The sequence below is a fragment of the Loxodonta africana genome, chromosome 12 (assembly GCF_030014295.1).
Source record: "Loxodonta africana isolate mLoxAfr1 chromosome 12, mLoxAfr1.hap2, whole genome shotgun sequence".
NCBI lineage: Eukaryota > Metazoa > Chordata > Mammalia > Proboscidea > Elephantidae > Loxodonta > Loxodonta africana.
Genome location: NC_087353.1, coordinates 56,842,524 through 56,863,678, shown reverse-complemented (window position 1 = coordinate 56,863,678; position 21,155 = coordinate 56,842,524). Strand labels below are relative to the sequence as shown.

Sequence of the window (21,155 nt, the reverse complement as noted above, 5' to 3'; positions counted from 1 at the left end):
CAATGAATAATGAAGACCAAAGAAGAATTGACGCCTTTGATTATGGTGTTGGTGAAGAATATTGAACATACTATGGACTGCCAAAAGAAAGAACAAATCTTTCTTGGAATAAGTACAGCCATGACTCTCCTTAGAACTAAGGATGGTGAGACTTTGTCTCACATATTTTGGACATGTTATCATGAGGGATCAGTCCCTGGAGAGGGACTCAGATCTTGGTAAAGCAGAAGGTCAACGAAAAAGAGGAAGACCCTCAATGAGATGGATTGACATAGTGGCTGCAAGAATACGCTCAAGCATAGCAATGATTGTGAGGAGGGCGCAGAACAGAGCAGTGTTTCATCCTGCTATGAGTCAGAGCTGACTTGAGGGAACCTAACAACAACAGCAATAGCAATTTGGAAAAGATTTGCTATAAAATGAAAGTGGAAAGCAGGGATATACATCAGGGTCTATGTACAAATACCTGAGCACGTTGACCAAAAAACCAAACTAAACCCATTGCCGTTGAGTCGGTTCTGACCCATAGTGACCCTATAGGACAGAATAGAACTGCCCTATATGATTTCCAAGAAGCGCCTGGTGGATTTGAACTGCTGACCTTTTGGTTAACAGCCATAGCTCTTAACCACTATGCAACCAGGGTTTCCAAGCACATTAACAGAAGACAAGAAAAAGCTGAAGTTGGTATGGTTGGGCATTGGAATTGAAGAAGTTAATTCTTTCTTATTTAACTTATCCATATTCCTGTTGTTATGTTGTATTATTGTTATGTTGTATTACACACAAAGCTCAGATTAAAAGGTAAGAATAATTAGCTCAAATGCCTGGCAGAATTAGGACTTACTGGAGGCCTAAATGAACTCTTCCCCTGTTGAATCTAGAGAAATTCACAGAACATCAGTATCAGACAAGGTCACTCTGTGACTCTGATGGTTGAAGACAAAACAAGACCACTGTGTTCATCTCTGAACATAGACAAAACCAAGAACATTGTCTAAGCCCCAGAAATGACCAAATATCCTCTTTTCTGAATGCTCACAATCATTAGCCATTAGAGGAATGCAAATCAAAACTACAATGAGATTCCATCTCACTCCAAAAAGGCTGGGATTAATCCAAAAAACACAGAATAATAAATGTTGCAGAGGTTATGGAGAGACTGGAACACTTACACGCTGCTCATGGGAGTATAAAATGGTACAACCACTTTGGAAATCAATTTGGCGCTTCCTTAAAAAGCTAGAAATAGAACTACCATATGATTCGGTAATCCCACTCCTTGGAATATATCCTAGAGAAATAAGAGCCTTTACACGAACAGATACATGCACACCCATGTTCATTGCGGCACTGTTTACAATAGCAAAAAGATGGAAGCAACCAAGGTGCCCATCAATGGATGAATGGATAAATAAATTATGGTATATTCACACAATGGAATACTACGCATCGATAAAGAAAAGTGATGAATCTGTGAAACATTTCATAACCTGGAGAAATCTGGAAGGCATTATGCTGAGTGAAATTAGTCAGATGCAAAAGGAAAAATATTGTATGAGACCACTATTATAAGAACTCAAGAAATAGTTTAAACAGAGAAGAACATATTCTTTAATGGTTATGAGAGGGGGGAGGGAGGGAGGGAGGGAGAGGGGTACTCACTAATTAGATAGATAAGAGCTACTTTAAGTGAAGGGAAGGACAACACACAATACAGGAGAGGTTGGCACAAATGGACTAAACCAAAAGCAAAGAAGTTTCCTGAATAAACTGAATGCTTCGAGGGCCAGCGTAGCAGGGGCAGGGGTTTGGGAATCATGGTTTTAGGGAACATCTAAGTCAATTGACATAATAAAATCTATTAAGAAAACTTTCTGCATCCCACTTTGGAGAGTGGCATCTGGGGTCTTAAACCCTAGCAAGCGACCTCCTAAGATACATCAATTGGTCTCAACCTACATGGAGCAAAGGAGAATGAAGGACACCAAAGACACAAGGTAATTATGAGCCCAAGAGACAGAAAGGGCCACATAAACCAGAGACTACATCAGCCTGAGAGCAGAAGAACTAGATGGTGCCCGGCTACAACCGATGACCGCCCTGACAGGGAACACCACAGAGAACCCCTGAGGGAGCAGGAGAGCAGTGGGATGCCGACCTCAAATTCTTGTAAAAAGAACAGACTTAATGGTCTGACTGAGACTAGAAGAACCCCGGTGGTCATGGTCCCCAGACTTTCTGTTAGCCCAAGACAGGAACCATTCCCAAAGCCCACTCTTCAGACAGGGATTGGACTGGACTATGTGATAGAAAATGATGCTGGTGAAGAATGAGCTTCTTGGATCAAGTAGACACACGAGCCTATGTTGCCATCACCTATCTGGAGGGGAGATGAGAGGGATGCGGGGGTCAGAACCTGGCATAATGGACACGAAAATAGAGAGTGGAGGGAAGGAGTGTGCTGTCTCATTAGGGGGAGAGCAATTAGGAGTATGTAGCAAGGTGTATATAAATTTTTCTATGAGAGACTGACTTGATTTGTAAACTTTCACTTAAAGCACACAAAAAAATTATTTTTTAATCCCCCTTCCTGGCTGATATGAGTGATGGCTGATTCCTTGCCAATTACAGCTTTTGCTTCCCTCTAGTCTTCATACTTGTAGATAAGATACTGACATGTCCAATAAGAATTAACCCTGGTTTCTGACAACATCTAATCCAAATCAAAGCCTTGATTTCTTAAATCCTCACCAAAATCAGCTCACACTCAAATCCTATAAGACCTTTCTAACCTCCTCCTACTGAGAAGTCCCACAGATCTTCATTGGGTATGTTCTTTCTTGTCATAATGATTAATAAACACAATAAACTAGAGGTGTGTTGCTGGTGGTTTTGGCTGGAGGGCATTCGCAGTTGAAATAGTCTGGTCATTTGGTAAAAGAATAACCCTTTCCCACCGTAACTTGAAGAGTCTGTACCAAGAGTTTCATTACCCAAGACAAATACATAAATGGACAACTGCTAGGTTTCAGGGATTAGGAAAAAAAAAAAAGCTTTATTACAAAGTAGCATCCTTTATGACTTTTGGAGTCCAAGTCATTATTTAACAGAAAATATTTTCATAAAAGTCACTTTTCTTAGAGCCCATTTCACACCCTTGTTCCTGAGGCTGTAGATGAAAGTGTTCACCATGGAGGTCACCACTGCACACACTACAGCAGCTGCAATTTCTTTCTCTGCTGAGTGGGAGGATGAAGGTTTGAAATACACAGCAATGATGGTACCATAGAAGAGGGAAACCACAGCCAGGTGGGAGCTACAGGTGGAAACGGCTTTCCATCTTCCCTTTGTGAATGGAACTCTCAGGACAGCAGAGGTGATGCAAATATAGGAAGCCAGGTTGCAAACAAATGGGGTAATCATTATCGGGGCTCCCTCTGTGAGAATCATCATCTCATTGAGGTATGTGCCAGACCAGGAGAGTCTCAAGAGAGGAGTCACATCACAGAAGAAGTGGAGGATCGTGTTGTCTGCACAGATTGAAAGCTGAGCCATCAGCAGCGTATGCAACAGGGCATTCAGATTGGCAATGACGCAAAACACAGCAGCCAGCAGGGCACAGAGCTGATGGGTAACCTTTGTTGTGTAGTGTAAGGGGCAGCACAGAGCAACAAAGCAGTCATAGGCCATCACAGCCAAGAAGAAATTGTCCACATCACAAAACGCAATGAAAAAATACAGCTGTGTTAGACACCCAGAGAAGATTATGGTCTGATTCCCGAGTATGTGGTTGGCCAGCATCTTGAGGACAGTGGTGGAGGAGAAGCAGACGTCCACAAAGGACAAGTTGTTGAGGAAGAAATAAATGGGGGTGTGCAGGTGGGAGTCTGTGGTGGTGGCCAGGATGGCGAGCAGGTTTCCCAGGACTGTGACCAGGTACACGCTCAGGAAGAGCACAAAGAGGAGCTGCTGCTGCTGGGGTTGCCTGGAGAGCCCCAGGAGGAGGAACTCAGAGACACTCGACTGGTTTCCCCTGTTCATGGTCACAAATCCAAGTCAATACACAACATCAAATTCAGAAACCTAGACACTGGTGGTTAAGATATGACATATCAACCTCCAGGGTGACCTACATTTGCAAATGAGTTAGAGGTTTTGCAAAGATAGAATCAACCCATTCCAACTATACACCTAATTTCCAACCCTCAATCCTGCTGTGATTCCTGTTGGAATCACTGGCACTTCTTCTGTATATCTGATCTTGAAAAATACAAAGGCTTATACGAAGCCCTGGTGGTGAAGTGGTTAAGAGCTCATCTGCTAACCAAAATGTCAGCAGTTCTAATCCACCAGCTGCTCCTTGGAAATCCTATGGGGCAGTTCTACTCTGTCCTATAGGGCCATTCATTATGAGTCGACATCAACTCAATGCCAACAGGTTACACACAGCCCAACTCTGACTATCTGTCTCTGCTTACATTTCCCAGTTTCCACCCCCAAGTCTTCAGTCATGCTTACAGAGACAAGGGAGAAAGCTGATTGATACTGGTTTTACCACAAGGTCTAGCTGTTGTGTGCAAGGCTCCTTCTATTGCTGCCTGGATCTGCAAGAACTCGTGTCTCAGTAAACAAAAAGTGATGTCTCTTCTACTGTAATCTTACCAAGGGAGTTTTGTTCTGTAGCTATCCTGTGTTCTTCACCTCTGCATAACTGGCCAGTGCTTCTCTTTATTGTGTGGATTGGAAAGCCTGGGAAATATAGGCAGGTCCTGAGCAAGTAAGGAGCAGGGGTTCATGGTCTTAGTTGTCTCCACAGGAAGGATGTTTGGGAGAATCACAGAGCAGGCATTTACAGGTGTCTCCATGGCCCCGGGGACCACATTCCATGAGAGCCTTATTAGAGACAAGAAGAGAGTAATTGTCCCACCTACTTTTTGGCTCTTTTGGAACAAAGATTACCTAAGGTTTAGATGTAATTTTTGGGTCAAAACTTCAAGATATTAAATGTGGAGCTAACTTGATGGAGAAAAATCCCAGACAAAATTCCTGGGACCTCAGGCCTTATCTCCTTACTCTTTGGTTCTGTGTCCATAGATGTGAAAATTCAATTATTAAATAATCTTTCTTCTCACTTTCTATATTCAGAACCTGGGCTATTCTTGTGTATTCTGTACAACCCTTGCTTTCTCATGTGTGGGCTCCTTTAAAGGTAACTACTGATACCTATAATCAAATCGACTACATCTGTGGAAAGAAACAATGGAAAAGCTCAATATCATCAGTCAGAACAAGGCCAGAGACCGACTGTGGGACAGACCATCAATTGCTCACATGCAAGTTCAAGTCGAAACTGAAGAAAATTAGAACAAGTCCACGAGAGCCAAAATATGACCTTGAGTGTATCCCACCTGAATTTAGAGATCATCTCGAGAATAGATTTGACGCTTTGAACAGTAATGACTGAAGACCAGATGAGATGTGAAATAATATCAAGGACTCCATACATGCAGAAAGCAAGAGGTCATTAAAAAGACAGGAAAGAAAGAAAAAACCAAAATGGATGTCAAAAGAGACCCTGAAGCTTGCTCTTGACCATCGAGTAACTAAAGCAAAAGGAAGAAATGATGAAGTAAAAGAACTTAAGAGAAGATTTCAAAGGGTGGCGAGAAGACAAAGTATTATAATGACACGTGCAAAGAGCTGGAGATAGAAAACCAAAAGGGAAGAACATGCTCAGCGTTTCTCAAGCTGAAAGACCTGAAGAAAAAATTCAAGCCTCGAGTTACAGTAGTGAAGGATTCTATGGGGAAAATATTAAACGACACAGGAAGCATCAGAAGAAGATGGAAGAAATACACAGAGTCACCACACCAAAAAGGATTGGTTGATGTTCAACCACTTCAGGACTTAGCCTATGATCAGGAACTGATGGTACTGAAGGAAGAAGCCCAAGATACACTGAAGGAATCGGTGAAAAACAAGGCTCCAGGAATTGATGGAATACCAATTGAGATGTTTCAACAAACAGTTTCAGCCCTGGAAGTGCTCACTCATCTATGCCAAGAAATTTGGAAGAGACCTACCTGGCCAACTGACTGGAAGAGATTCATATTTATGCCTATTCCCAAGAAAGGCGACCCAACAGATTGCAGAAATTATCGAACAATATCATTAATATCATATTCAAGTAAAATTTTGCTGAAGATCATTCAAAACTGTTGCAGCAGTACATCAGGAAAGAATTGCCTGAAATTCAAGCTGGATTCAGAAGAGGACATGGAACCAGGGATATCATTGCTGATATCAGATGGATCCTCGCTGAAAGCAGAGAATACCAGAAAGATGTTTACCTGTGTTTTATTGACTATGCAAAGGCATTCAACTCTGTGGATCATAACGAATTATGGATAACATTGCAAAGAATGGGAATTCCAGAACACTCAATTGTGCTTATGAGGAACATGTACATAGATCAAGAAGCAGTAGTTCGAAAAGAACCAAGGGATACTACGTGATTTAAAGTCAGGAAAGATGTGCATGAGGGTTGTATCCTTTCACCATACCTATTCAATCTGTATACTGAGCAAATAATCCAAGAAACTGGACTATATAAAGAAGAACAGGGCATCAGGATTGGAGGAAGACACATTAACAACCTTCCATATGCAGATAACACAACCTTACTTGATGAAAGTGAAGAGGACTTGAAGCACTTACTGATGAAGATCAAAGACCACAGCCTTCAGTATGGATTACCGCTCAACATAAAGAAAACAAAAATCCTCACAACTGGACCAATAAGCAACATTATGATAAATGGAGAAAAGATTGAAGATGTCAAGGATTTAATTTTATTTCAAACACAATCAACACCCATGGAAGCAGCAGTCAAGGAATCAAAAGATGTATTGGATTGGGCAAATCTGCTGCAAAAGATCTCTTTAAAGTGTTGAAGAGCAAAGATGTCACCTTGAAGACTAAGGTGCCCTGACCCAAGCCATGGTGTTTTCAATGGCCTCATATGCATGTGAAAGCTGTACAATGAATAAGAAAGGCTGAAGAAGGGTTGACGCCTTTGAATTGTGGTGTTGTCAAAGAAAACTGAATATACCATGGACTGCCAAAAGAACAAACAAATCTGTCTTGGAAGAGGTACAACCAGAATGCTCCTTGGAAGCTAAGATGGTGAGACTAAACCTCACATATTTTGGACATGTTGTCAGCAGGGATCAGTCCCTGGAGAAGGACATCAAGCTTGGTAAAGTAGATGGTCAACAAAAAAGCAGAAGATCGTCATCAAAATGGATTGACACAGTGGCCGCAGCAATGGGCTCAAGCATGACAACGATTGTGGGGATGGCACAGGACCAGGCAGTGTTTCCTTCTGTTATGCATATGGTCTCCGACTCAGCAACACCTAACAACAACAGTGATACCTGTATTCTCCATTTTGCAGATGAGAATGATGTTGACAGCACATTACAAAGCTGGACTTAGATCTGTCGCGGGGGAAAAAATCACGAAGTTTAGTAAAGCAAAAAGAAAGTTTTATTCAGCATATTTTCAAAAAGGCAAAAGCGGAAAGCAGACAAGCATGCTGCTAGAGGCTTGTCTGCCTGAGTCCAAGGATTACAGAATAAGCAAGAGTGGGAAAACGGACAAGCATGCTGCCACAGCCATGTCTGCCTGAGTCCCAGGAAATAGTACAGAACAGACAAAAGTGGGAAAACAGACAAGCACACTGACAGAGCCATGTCTGCCCAAGTCAAAGGAAAATTACAGACTAAACAAAAGTGGGAAAATGGAGAAACATACTGCCACAGCCATGTCTGCCTGAGTCCAAGGAACGTTACAGTATCATCAGTATATATTAACATTACAAATGGGCAAAAAAATGAAAGCTTCACCTTTTCACAGATTGGCTAGAAACTGTGATCCTACATTTTGAATTGTCTTTCTTAACAAGCATTGGTACAGGTTTAAGTAGACAATCAGGAGGGTCCTCATTTGTCCAACAGATTTTCTATTCACTAAATGCTAATAGTAAAAGATAAGAGCGGAAACTCTTGTGTTCTGTTCGAATGGTTTATGTGAAAGTTTCCCTAAAAGATATCTTCCAAGATTATCTTAGCTATTGTCTTTATACTTCAGGGCCCCGTCGATGTGTTCTTGTGAGTTCTTGTGAGTCCAGCTGGAGTTAGGTCACATTCTCTACGCTCAAAGATAGGGAATAAAGATTCCGATATTATTTCATAAATCAGCCCATAAAACCATTTTGAATAAAGGATGGTCTGAAGGGGGTTTGTCTCAAGGAGAAGCCAGCATAGTGTGATTTATGAACTCTAGACCCCTTTTGGGATATCTGTCCAACCCACGTGGTTTAGCCTTTTCTCAGAGTGGAAGCCCCCAATCCACATAGTCACAGGGTGCTGGGGACCCAGCAATCATGTTTATCCTACGTCCGCTCCTCCTTGGACCTTGGTTGGCCCAGGGTATTTGGAATTGGGATTGGGAGACAGCCAGTCCATATCGCTCTGAGGCTTGGCTAGAATGTGTACACTCAACTCTCTTCTGCCTGCCCCATTGACTGCCTGTGGACTGAGAAGCAGAGAGGGGCTAAAGAAGTAAATACATAGAGAGGATAAGATACGAGTGGAGGAAAATCCTCCTGGTTTTCTAGTTCTAGGTTTTAGTCTTTTTCTGATGATTGACTACATTTCACCATGTTGCAGTGAGGATTCTTAGTTGCAAATAATGAACGCAAACACATGACAACTTTAGCCTAAGAGGATTTCATGAAAAGAGTATTGAGAAAGATTAGATAAGAATCTTGACAGGCAGTGAGTTTATATTAATGGTGGGAGATAATTCGGAATAGAACCATGAAAATGGCTACACAACCTGAAGAATGTAATCAATGTCACTGAATTTTATGTGTAGAAATTGCACAGCTGGTGTATGTTTTGCTGTGTGTATTTTCAACAATTCTTTTTCATTAAAAAAAAAAATGTAGTCACAAAAGGGATATGGGATTTCGGCATCAACGCTACAGCCGACAGGCCTGCAAGTAATCAAACAAGACCAAGGTTCAGCAGCCACACTGTGTGCCAGCAACTCAGGAAATCCTGCCAGCGAGACTCAGTACTCTCTCTCCACTTAGTAAGGGAAAGCAGGACTGGCCTGCTGCTTTGGACTGAGTGAACTCCTGAAGAGCTTGGACACCAAGAGGGAGGTCCTGGACTCCTAGAAATGGCACATGGGGCCCAATTGGAATAACTGAAGAAATAAAGAAAAGATTACCTTAATTTTTAATCCTGGCTGGAGATGTAGAATTCACAAATTACCAGTTGTAATAATTAGGGATGCAGACAAAGAATTATCCCTGAGGACATGGGCGGCAGTGTTATTTACAGTAGAGACACTTGAAGTTGTTCATAGTTGGAGAATGAATAAATTATATTATATCCATATGATGAAATATTATACAGCCATTAAAATTGCATTTCTGAGACCTTTGTCGACATGGGAAGAAGGAATTGGAAAAATTAGAATACAGAATGATATGAATAGATTGCAGCCAACTTTTGTAAACCATTATTCGTAAATGTCTAACTATGGTTATCTTAGCTGGCAAAGTTACAGGTTATTTTAATTTTATTCTTACAAAGTGTGTAGGTATTACCTCTGGAAGAGCAAAATGTTATATTTTAAAAACTCATTCTCTAATAAAAGTTAAGGCACTATTCATTCATCCATTCTTTTTTTAATTTATTTTGTTGTTGTTGAGACTATACACAGCAGAACATACACCAATTGAACAATTTCTACCTGTACAGCTCAGTGACATTGATTACATTCTTTGAATTGTGAAACCATTCTCACCCTCCTTTCCCAGTTGTCCCTCCCCAATTAACATTAACTCACTGCCCACTTAGGTTCCTATCTAATCTTTTGACTTTCCCTTGTCAGTTTGATCTGATATAGAGAGTTCTTTAAAACAGCACAATGCTCAAGACAGGCAGTCTTTACTAGTTAAGCTAAACTATTGTTTGGTTTTAAGAAGTCTTCAGGGGATACGTTTGCTTTAAGGTTTGAAGATTCTCTCAGGGTAAGTGTTTCCGGGGTTCATCCAGGGTCGATGGCTCCTGAAAGTCTGAATTCCGTGAGAATCAAACATCTGATTCTTTACCTCCACGTTGTGAGTCTTCCAGAATATTCTCTCTTCTTTTCCTTCATCCAAAGTTGATTATTGCCTTTGGTCCAGGAATAATGCCTGACACTAGAGATACAAGGTGAATAGTATGTGTGTTTGGATCTGGAGAGTCTCATAATCTGTGGAAAGCCTCGTGCAGGGGGAAAAGGTGAAAGGCAAACAATTATAGTACAATGTGCAATCAAACCAAAGAAAAACAGAACCATGAGTCCCAGAAAAGCGAGTCAAGAAGGCTTCATGGAGGAAGAGGTGATCCTTGGCAGTTTTTCAAGATGTGGAGTGGGATAGGGGTTGTTAGCCTGAGCAGAAAGCAAGAGGAGTTGGTTTGGGCAGAGGGAATATGAAATATTGATTTATTTCCCTGATATCAAAGACACAACCATAGCTAGACTCACACGCCAAAGTCTAGCATCCAAGTCAGATGGACATGAAAGGTTTCCATTATTCTGTGCTTCTTCACCTCTTGGTGCTCTGAGCCACAATCCCCACCAGGGCCTCTGCTTCTCATCTGAAATGTCATTACCCTCTTGAGCCCTCAGATTTCACTGTGCTGTTCTTTTGTTTGAGTTTCTAACCAATTTGTGAGGATGATTGACCCTCACGGAGGACATATAAAGGAGTATGAGATTGACAAGTGATTCTCGACACTGACTGCACATTACAACCACCTGAGAATTTCCTGAAACTATCAGTGTCAGGCCAACCCCAGAGATTCTTATTCAATCAGTGCTGAGACTGAACAACGGGGTGTTTAAAAAACTTCCCAGGTGATCCTAATACTCAAAAATTCTTATACTATGTGTCTTTCCAACTAGACCACCTAAAAAGGACAACTTTGGGTGTAAAATAATTTGAAAGTTAGTAATCAAAAAGAAGTCTCATTACTTGGCATATATAGCAGGGTTACAGGTGAATCCCAGTCTACTAATCAATAAGTAATGACAGCCCTCTATATGCTCCTTGCAATAGGTTTGTTTCCAGACTGGCTTTGACAAAACGACTGCTGCCTTATACTCAACCGGTGAAAAAGAACTTTGTTTGAGTATGAGAGTCAGCACTGATGCTCTCATCAAGTAGAAAACCTCTTCCTGCCAATTACTTTTCTTAGGGCCCCTTTCAAGTCCTTTTCCTGAGGCTATAGATAAAAGGGCTCGCCATGGGGGTCATCACTGTGTACATCACAGAGGGTGAGGTGTCTTTCTCAGCTGAGTGGGAAAATGAAGGGTTGAAATACACAGCAGTTATGATGCCATAGAGGTAAACTACAGCTAGGTGGGAGCAACAGGTGGAAAAGGCTTTCCAACTTCCCTTCGCGGATGGGACTCTCAGGACAGCACAGGTGATGCAAATGTAGGAAATCAGCATGCAAACAAACGGGGTGATCATTATCAGGGCCCCCGCAGTAAGAATCATCATCTCACTGAGGTAAGTGTCAGAGCAGGAGTCTCAGGAGAGAAGTCACATCACAGAAGTGGGGGATCATGTAGTCTGCACAGAACGAGAGTAGAGCCATCAGCAGGGTATGCAACAGAGCATTCACAATGGCAATGACCCACAGCCCAATGACCAGCAGGGCACAGAGCCAAGGGGTCATCTTTATTGTGTAGTGTAAGGGGTGGCACACAGCAACAAAGTGGCCATAGGCCACCACAGCCAGGAGGAAATCGTCCGTGATGCCAAACATAATGAGAAAATGCAGCTACTTGAGACACTCAGAGAAGAAGATGGTCTAACCCCCAAGTATGTGGTTGGCAAGCATCTTGGTGCTGATGGTAGAGGAGAAATAGATGTCCACGAGGGACAGATTACTGAGGAAGAAGTACATGTGGGTGTGCAGGCAGGAGTCTGTGCTGATGGCCAGAACGATGAGCAGGTTTCCCAGAACTGTGGCCGGGTACATGCTCAGGAAGAACACGAAAAGGAACTGCTGTTGCTGGGGCTGCCTGGAGAGCCCCCGGAGGAGCAACTCGGAGATACTTGACTGGTTTGCCCCACTCTTGGGCATGGAGACCTGAGTCTAGATGCAAATAAGTCAGGATAAATTTTAAAACCTGGAAAATGATGTTGAGGTGGGGCAATTAAGATGATCACAATGAGAAATCCATGACATAAGTGAGTCATTAGAATGTTGCTCTCTGGGGGATTTAAGGCAGCCTCTGGACTCCTCTGAGGCTCCATTTCTTGATTAGCAGGATCAATACAAATACTTATGCATGCATAGTACCTCTGGAAGGATGTTCAAAAGATTGTGACAGTGATTTTGCCTGTAGAACTTTTGTACTGTTTGAACTTTCTACCATTACCATGAATTTTTTAAGTAAATGTTTTAAAACTGTATAAATATAAAATATTTATAGAAACTTCAAGACTTTTATTGAGTAGTGGACAACACATATGTACAATGGTTATGACAGAAACGGACATATAGCAAGTATCTAATATAGGTGACTAATGTCATCAATACTATCAGCATTGTTCCTTAGAGGAAATGGTTAAATTCTCTGAGTTTCAGTTTCCTCATCTTTAATCTGGACATGGTACACATTCCTAACACATGTGCTCAGAGACTTATGTCAGCCGTCCGTCAATCTCTGCTTACCAAGTGGTATTGATAATATTGCTGTTGCTGTTGCTCCTTTCTGGGCTTACGCTTACAGAGATTTTACAGAACTTTCAGTCAGGACTTCTTGGCTGTGTCCACTGAGCTCCTTAAGTCCAACTGGTAAGATTAAAATGGAACTGGCCCAAAGGTATAGCAGAAATTCAGCCAACTAGTGATGCCCACAGTCCAGGGACTCAAAAACAGGCAGGACACACACTGGTCATTCCTGGGTGATCTAAAGGAAGAGCTGATGAGTTTAGAGCTGTGGCTTCACTTAAAAGACTTAGTGAGGAGCCCTTCTACAAGGTTTTCCACCCCAACAAGCAATTACTGGTGAAGTCTCCACTGGTGTGACTCTTAAGACTCTTACCTGGGAAGAATTGCAGTCCTCACTGTCACCAGGAATCCCAGGCTCACTTCACTTTTTCAGACCTGGTCAGAGGTCAGAAGGGCAGCACCTTGTCGCTGGGGTTTGCAGGCCAAGTATGCATGAATGAGGAGCTGGAGTGCATGGCCTCAGTCCTCTGTGCAGGAAGGCTGTTTGGGGGGACCACAAGGTAAAACCTTTACAGGAAACTCCGTGGCCATATTCCCAGAGAGCCTCATTAGAGACAAGCAGAAAGTAATTGTCCCTTCTCCTCCTTGGGATCTTTGGACCCAGCACTGATAATAAAGACCTGTCACTCAAGTTATATAATTCCTGCCGCAGGACTTGGCAACATTGGAAATGATGCAATCCCGGGGGTAATCACTGGTAACAACCCTTCTGCTAAAGGGAACTCACAATCCTATACTTTACAGCTCCCCCAACCTTGGGTGGTGTCACTGTTGGGAAATATACATGGAGCTGTATAGGGATTAAGAGCATCTGTGGATTCACATAGACCTGTACTCAATTCCCAGGTTCACCTTTACCAGTTGTGTGACCTTCGATGCTGTTGTTAGGTGCCATCAATCAGCTCTGACTCATTGCCACCTATGTATAACAGAACGAAACATTTCCTGGTCCTGGACCATCCTCAAAATAACAGGTATTTTTGAGCCCACTGTTGCAGCCACTGCGTCAGTCCATCTTGTTGAGGGTCTTTCTCTTTTCACTGACCCTCTACTTTGCCAAGCATAATGTCTTTCTCTAGGGATCGTCCTTCCTGATAACATGTCCACGGTAAACGACCTAACCTCATTGAATCACAGATTTTCACCATCTGTAGAGTGGAAAAATAATATTCAGCTCGTAGAGTTGTGAAGACTAAATGAGGTAATTTACGTTAAGCACCCCATAAGCCCTAACCTCATCAAAGGACTGGACTAGGGCCATGTCCACCAGGTGAAGGTTAAATATGTTAAATGGTATTTATATCCTTCACTGTCTGCTCAATCACCTGGGTTCTGGATAAATATCATTTGAAAATTGTCTCACATGCTTATCTTTGTTTGTAAATAGTCATTTTTTTAAGGAGCCAGATGACAAGTCTTTCCTTCAATATCTTAATGTTTGGGTAAATGAGGTAGAAATAGGAACCCTTGATGAGTCCAATTATAAATCGGTAGAATAAGGACTCCAATGAGGGACAGAGAATTTCCGAGTCCAATAGATATCACACTTCAAGAATTTTCCTCTACAGTTGTCTGAAGACACGATTTGGCTTTAATGCATCCATAAAGTGTTTAACCTAATACACTGTAAAGTTTTACCTTTCTGGGTTGATAATATTAAAGAATTACTCGTAAATACCATGAACCCTAAGTCAGGCAAGATGTGCATCAGGGTTGTATCTTTTCACCATACCAATTCAATCTGTATTCTGAGCAAATAACCTGAGAAGGTGAACTATATGAAGAAGATCGGGGCATCAGGATTGGATGAAGACTCATTAACAACTTCCGATATGCAGATAATACAACCTTACTTGCTGAAACTGAAGAGGACTTGAAGCACTTACCAATGAAGGTCAAAGACCTTGACATAAGGAAAACAAAAATCCTCACAACTGGACTAATAAGCAACATCATGATAAAAGGAGAAAAGATTGAAATTGTCAAAGATTTCATTTTATTTGGATCCACAATCAACACCAATGGAAGCAGCAGTCAAGAAAGCAAACGAAGCATTGCACTGGGCAAATCTGCAAAAGATCTCTTTAAAGTGTTAAAAAGCAAAGACATCACCTTAAAGACTAAGATGTGCCTGACCCAGGCCATGGTGTTTCCAATGGCCTCATATGCATGTGAAAGCTGGAAGATAATAAGAAAGAACAAAGAACTGATGCCTTTGAATTGTGGTGTTGGCAAAGAATATTGAATATACCATGGACTGCCAAAAAAATGAACAGATCTGTCTTGGAAGAAGTACAACCAGAATGCTCCTTAGGCACAAGGATGGCGAGTTTATGTATTTTGGACATGTTATTATGAGGGATCAGTCCCTGGAGAAGGACATCGTGCTTGGTAAAGTAGAGGGTCAATAAAGAAGAGGAAGACCCTCAATGAGATGAATTGACACAGTGGCTGCAACAATGGGCTCAAGCGTAACAACAATTGAGGATGGCACAGGACTGGGCAGTGTTTCTGTTGTACATAGGGTGGCTATGAGTCGGAACTAACTTGACGGCACCTGAAAACAACAACAACCATGGACCCTGAGTCAGAGGTGGCAGTTGCACCCCTGAAAAATTGTCATCTGGACACCAGAGTGTTCCTCTAATCTTCCACTTGGAGTTATTTCTAAACAATGTGTTCCTCATTCTGAATGTGGCTTCTTAATAAATAACATTCACATATTCCCAGTAACTCAAGATAAGAACCTCAGGGTTAATAATGAACCCTCATGTATCCACCAGACACATGCTATCAGACATCAAGTTCTATGCATTCTTCCTCAAAATGGGAAAAAAAAAAAAACGCAAAGTAATTATAAAAGATCAGGGGGAATACTTACTGAATTAGTAACGACATCTGTTAGCAAGCGATAGAAAACGAATTCAGATTAGCTTAAGTAGAAATATAAACTATTAGTTGATTTAATTGCAATGTCCTTTGTTATCTGCTTGCAAAACCTGTGTATTTCATGTAGGGCTAGATTCAAGGACCCAGATAATGGCCTCAGAACTTTGTGTTTCTCTACTCTGTGTCTGTTCAATTTCGTCCTGCATACTCTGTCTCCAAGTGACAGGCAAAGTGGCCATGAGTAGCTCCAAAATCACATTTTTCTCTAGTAGCAATCCCAGGGTGCACAGAACCCAGGTCTCCTGCATGGAAGGCAAGAATTCTACCACTGAACCACCCCTGCCCGCATAAACCAGTTGCCTTCAAGTGGATTCTGTTTCACGGTGACCCTATGTGTGTCAGAGTGCAACTGTGGTCCATAGGATTTTCCAAGGCCTGACAATCTACTTTCTGTCAGGAGTAGACTGTCAGGACTTTCTTCTGAGGCACCTCTGGGTGGAGTCAAACCAGCAAACTTTCTATTAGTAGCTGAGTGTGTTAACTGTTTGTACCATCCAGAGACTCAGAACTTCTTTCTCTACCAGTGCTTATTTATTAATCCCAGGAAAATTATCAGCCCTACCTACTTGGGTCATGGAAACCCTGGTGGTGTAGTGGTTAAGTGCTACAGCTGCTAACCTAAGGGTTGGCAGTTTGAATCCTCCAGGTGCTCCTTGGAAACTCTGTGGAGCAGTTCTACTCTGTCCTATAGGGTCGCTATGAGTCGGAATCAACTCGACAGCACTGGGTTTGGTTTTTGATTTTTACTTGGGTCATGTTACTAAGCCTGAATCATCTATTCTGGATAATAGAGGGAAGTATTCTGGTTAACCTGGTTCAAAAACCTGTGCCATGGCAGGTGGGGCTCCAGTGATGGACGTTGTCACCGGGACTAAATGAAGCAGGAAAGGAGTTTCCCAAACAGATGTGAAGAATGGAAATGGGAAGGGAAGAACAAAGAGTCTGGTTAATATAATCCACTAGAATCACTCCATCAGCAAGGTGAAGGAATGAATTAAAGAGGGGACACTTAAGGTGGAGAGAGAAATTAGTAAGCTGTTTTAAAAATTAAGGTGTGGAGCAAAGAAGAATGAAGAACACCAAAGATATAAGGTAACTATGAGCACAAGAGACAAAAGAAAAAAAAAAAGGGGGCCCCATAAACCAGAGACTACATCAGCCTGAGAGCAGAAGAACTAGATGGTGCCCAGCTACAACTGATGACTGCCTGACAGGAAACACAAGAGAGAACCCTTGAGGGAGCAGGAGAGCAGTGGGATGCAGACTTCAAACTCTCATAAAAAGACCAGACTTTATGTTCTGACTGAGACTAGAAGAACCCCGGAGGTCATGGTCCCCAGATCTTCTGTTAGCCCAAGACAGAAACCTTTCCCAAAGCCAACTCTTCAGACGGGGATTGGACTGGACTATGGGATAGAAAATTATACTGGGGAAGAATGAGCTTCTTGGATCAAGTAGACACATGAGACTATGTAGGCTGCTCCTGTCTGGAGGGGAGATAAGAGGGCAGCGGGGTCAGAAGCTGGCCAAATGGACCTGAAAATAGAGAGTGGAGAGAAGGAGTGTGCTGTCTCGTTAGGGGGAGAGCAACTAGGAGTATATAGCAAGATGTATATAAATTTTTGTATGAGAGACTGACTTGATTTGTAAACTTTCACTTAAAGCACAATAAAAATTAAAAAAAGTTAAGGTGAACTGAAAAAACCTGTAAGCAAATGACAACCCAGTATCAATGAGCTCCCTTATCACCCAGATCTTGGTTTCTAAAAACCAACACCTGATAAAATGAAATAGGGTTCCTTAGAGAAATGGCTGATTCCAGATCTGGGACAGGAAAAAGACTGAATGAATCATCATCTCTGTGTGGTGTTTAATGTGCTATTCTTTCAATTTCTCCTTAGGTTTGAACATTTTGAAAATAAAGAGTTGTAAATAAACAGAAAACATTAAAGTTGTCAAGGATTTCATTTTACTTCCATCCACAATCAATGCCCACGGAAGCTGTATTCAAGAAATCAAACAATGTATTGCATTAGGCAAATCTGCAGCAAAAGACCTCTTTAAAGTGTTAAAATGCAAAAATGTCACTTTGAGGACTAAGGTGGGCCTGACCCAAGCCATGATATTTTCAATCGCCTCATATGCATGCTAAAGCTGGACAATGAATAAGGAAGACTGAAGAAGAACTGATGCCTTTGAATTATGGTGTTGCCAAAGAATATTGAAAATACCATGGACTTCCAGACGAAGGAACGAATTTGTCTTGGCAGTACAGCCAGAATGCTCCTTAGAAGTGAGGATGGCAAGGCTTTGTCTCACGTACTTTGGACATGTTATCAGCAGGGACAAGTGCCTGGAGGAAGACCTCATGATTGGTAGGGGGTCGGCGAAAAATCGGAAGCCCATCAAAGAAATGGATTGACACAGTGGCTGTGTCTTAGGCTGGATTCTCTAGAGAAGCAAAACCAGTAAAGTGTATAAATATGTAAAGAGAGGGAGAGATTTATATCAAGGAAACGGCCCACACAATTGTAGAGGCTGGAACGTCCCAAGTCCATGGATCAGGATAGAAGCTTCTCCTGATTCACATAGTCGCAGGGGCTAGCGAACCCAAGATTGGCAGGCCAGAGAGCAGGAATCTTGCTCACGGGCTATGAAGATTGACAAATCCCAAGATCAGCAGGTAAGCTGCTAGCTCAAGTCCCAAGAACCAGGGGTCAGATGAACAGGAGGCAGCTGCAGGATCCAGAGAGGGCAAAAGCCAGAATGTCCACTTATATCCGGATGCAGGCCACATATCCGAGGAAACTCCCTTCCAACTGACTGGCTACTCACAGCAGATCCCATCATAAGGATGATCACATATAAACACTGAGAATCACGGCCCAGCCAAGTTGGCACACAATCTTAACCATCAGAGGCTGCAACAATGGGCTCAAACACAGCAACAATTGTGAGGACTGGGCAGTGTTTTGTTCGGTTGTACATAGGGTCACTATAAGTCAGAACTGACTCGACGGCGCCTAACAACAGCAAATAGACACTGTTGTTTTTCGTTTTTGCTTTTGTGTGTGCGTGTGATTTAGGTGAAAGTTTACAGAGCAAATTAGTTTCTCATTAAACAGTTAATTCGCGAAGTGTTTCCTAACACTGGTTGCCAATACTGTGATGTGTCAACACTCTCCCCTTCTCTACCACAGGTTCCCTGTTTCTGTTTGGTTTTCCCATCCCTTCCTGCCTTCTCATCTTTGCTTTTGAGCTGATGTGCCCATTAGTCTCGTATACATGATGGAACTATGAAGCAAGTCCCTCACGTGTGTTGCTGTTGCCCTATGTGCCTGTCTAATCTTTGGCTGAAGGGTGAACCTCAGGAGTGACTTCAGTACTGAGTTTAAAGCGTGTCTGAGGGCCCTACTCTTGGGGTTTCTCTAATCATTGTCAGGCCAGCAAGCCTGTCTTGCTTTTTTGTTGTTGTTGTTGTTTTGTGAATTTGAATTTTGTTCTACATTTTTCTGCCACTTGTCCGGGACACTCTATTGTGATCCCCGCCAGAGTAGTCAGTGGTGGTAACAGGGCACCATCTAGTTGTTCTGATCTCAGTCTGGTGGAGGTTGTGGTAGTTAGTTCTTTGGACTGTTCTTTCCCATGTGTCTTTGGTCTTTTTCATCCTCCTTTGCTTCAGCCAGGATGGGACTAGTAGGTGTAAATCCTAGATGCCGGCTCGAAGGCTTTTAAGACCCCTGTCACTACTCATTTGGAAACCCTAGTGGCATAGTGGTTAAGATCTACGGCTGCTAACCAAAAGGTCTGCGGTTTGAATCTACCAGGCACCCTTTGTAAACCCTATGAGGCAGTTCTACTCTGTCCTATGGGGCCACTATGAGTTGGACTCAACTCGACAGCAACAGGTACAGGTGGCTACTCACCACAATCAGATGTAGCACATCTTCTTTATAGGCTATGTTATGCCAATTGAGCTAGATGTCCCCTCAGACCATTATCCCCAGCCCTCAGCCCAGTAGCTCAGCCTCTCAGGGTTTTGTTTGTTTTTAAGGAACACAGGTGATTTCTAGAGGCAGTATTTTGGACTGTTGCTGTTAGTTGCCATCAGGTTGATTCCAATTCACGGTGACTCTGTGTGTTACAGAGTTGAGTGAATTCCAGCTCATGGAGACATCATGTGGGCAGAGTAGGGCTGCTCTTTGGGGTTTCTTGGCTGTAACCTTAACAGAAGCAGATCACCAGGTCTTTTCGTCCGTGGTATCGCAGAGTGGGTTTGAATTGCCAACATGTAGGATTACTCAGTGTAAATTTATGCCGTTCTCTATGACTGTTTTTCCTACCTTGTCATTCAGGCTGGATGAACACTGATTCTAACACTTTGAAAGATCTCTACCCAGACTTTAATTAGTATATTGTTGATGCATTGACTTTAATGGGTTCTTGGTACACAATGGAATTTAATGCTGTAGGTAAAGAAATAGAATTACTAAAATTTCCAGTTTTTTAATTTAAACAAGATTCCATATAATCTTTTGGCGAATACCTCTGTCTACATATCCACCATAAACATTTAAAAAATGAGTTGCTGTCCAGTGGACTCTGACTCATGATGACCTCATGTGTGTCAGAGTAGAATTGTGCTCTGTTGTTGTTGTTGTTGTTAGGTGCCGTCGAGTTGGTTCCGACTCATAGTGACCCTATGCACAACAGAACGAAACACTGCCCGGTCCTGCACCATCCTTACAATCATTATTATACTTGAGCACATTGTTGCAGCCATGGTGTCCATCCACCCTGTTGAGGGTCTTTCTCTTTTCCGCTGATCCTGTACTCTGCCAAGCATGATGTCCTTCTCCAGGGACTGATCCCTCCTGACAACATGTCCAAAGTATGTAAGATGCAGTCTCACCATCCTTGCTTCTAAGGAGCATTCTGATTGTACTTCTTCTAAGACAGATTTGTTCGTTCTTTTGGTAGTCCATGATATATTCAATATTCTTCGCCAACACCACAATTTAAAGGCATCAACTCTTCTTCTGTCTTCCTTTTTTATTGTCCAGCTTTCACATGTATATGATGCGATCGAAAATACCATGGCTTGGGTAAGGCACACCTTAGTCTTCAGGGTGACATCTTTGCTCTTCAACACTTTGAAGAGGTCCTTTGCAGCAGATTTGCCCAATGCAATGTGTCTTTTGATTTCTTGACTGCTGCTTCCATGGCTGTTGATTGTGGATCCAAGTAAAATGAAAACCTTGACAACTTTGATCTTTTCTCCGTTTATCATGATGTTGTTCATTGGTCCAGTTGTGAGGATTTTTGTTTTCT

At 42.2% G+C, this 21,155-nt stretch overlaps 1 protein-coding gene and 1 pseudogene across 1 annotated transcript; both read right to left on the bottom strand.

The window, feature by feature from the left end:
* Positions 1-2,239: 2,239 nt before the first annotated feature.
* On the bottom strand, positions 2,240-4,153 carry LOC100654910 (olfactory receptor 1F1-like). The gene has a single exon (XM_003417652.3). The coding sequence runs from the start codon at positions 4,042-4,044 to the stop codon at positions 3,103-3,105; it is 942 nt and encodes a 313-aa protein (XP_003417700.1). The 5' UTR covers positions 4,045-4,153; the 3' UTR covers positions 2,240-3,102.
* A 7,132-nt stretch (positions 4,154-11,285) lies between these two features.
* On the bottom strand, positions 11,286-12,221 carry LOC100655195 (olfactory receptor 1F1-like; annotated as a pseudogene).
* Between the last annotated feature and the right edge of the window lie 8,934 nt (positions 12,222-21,155).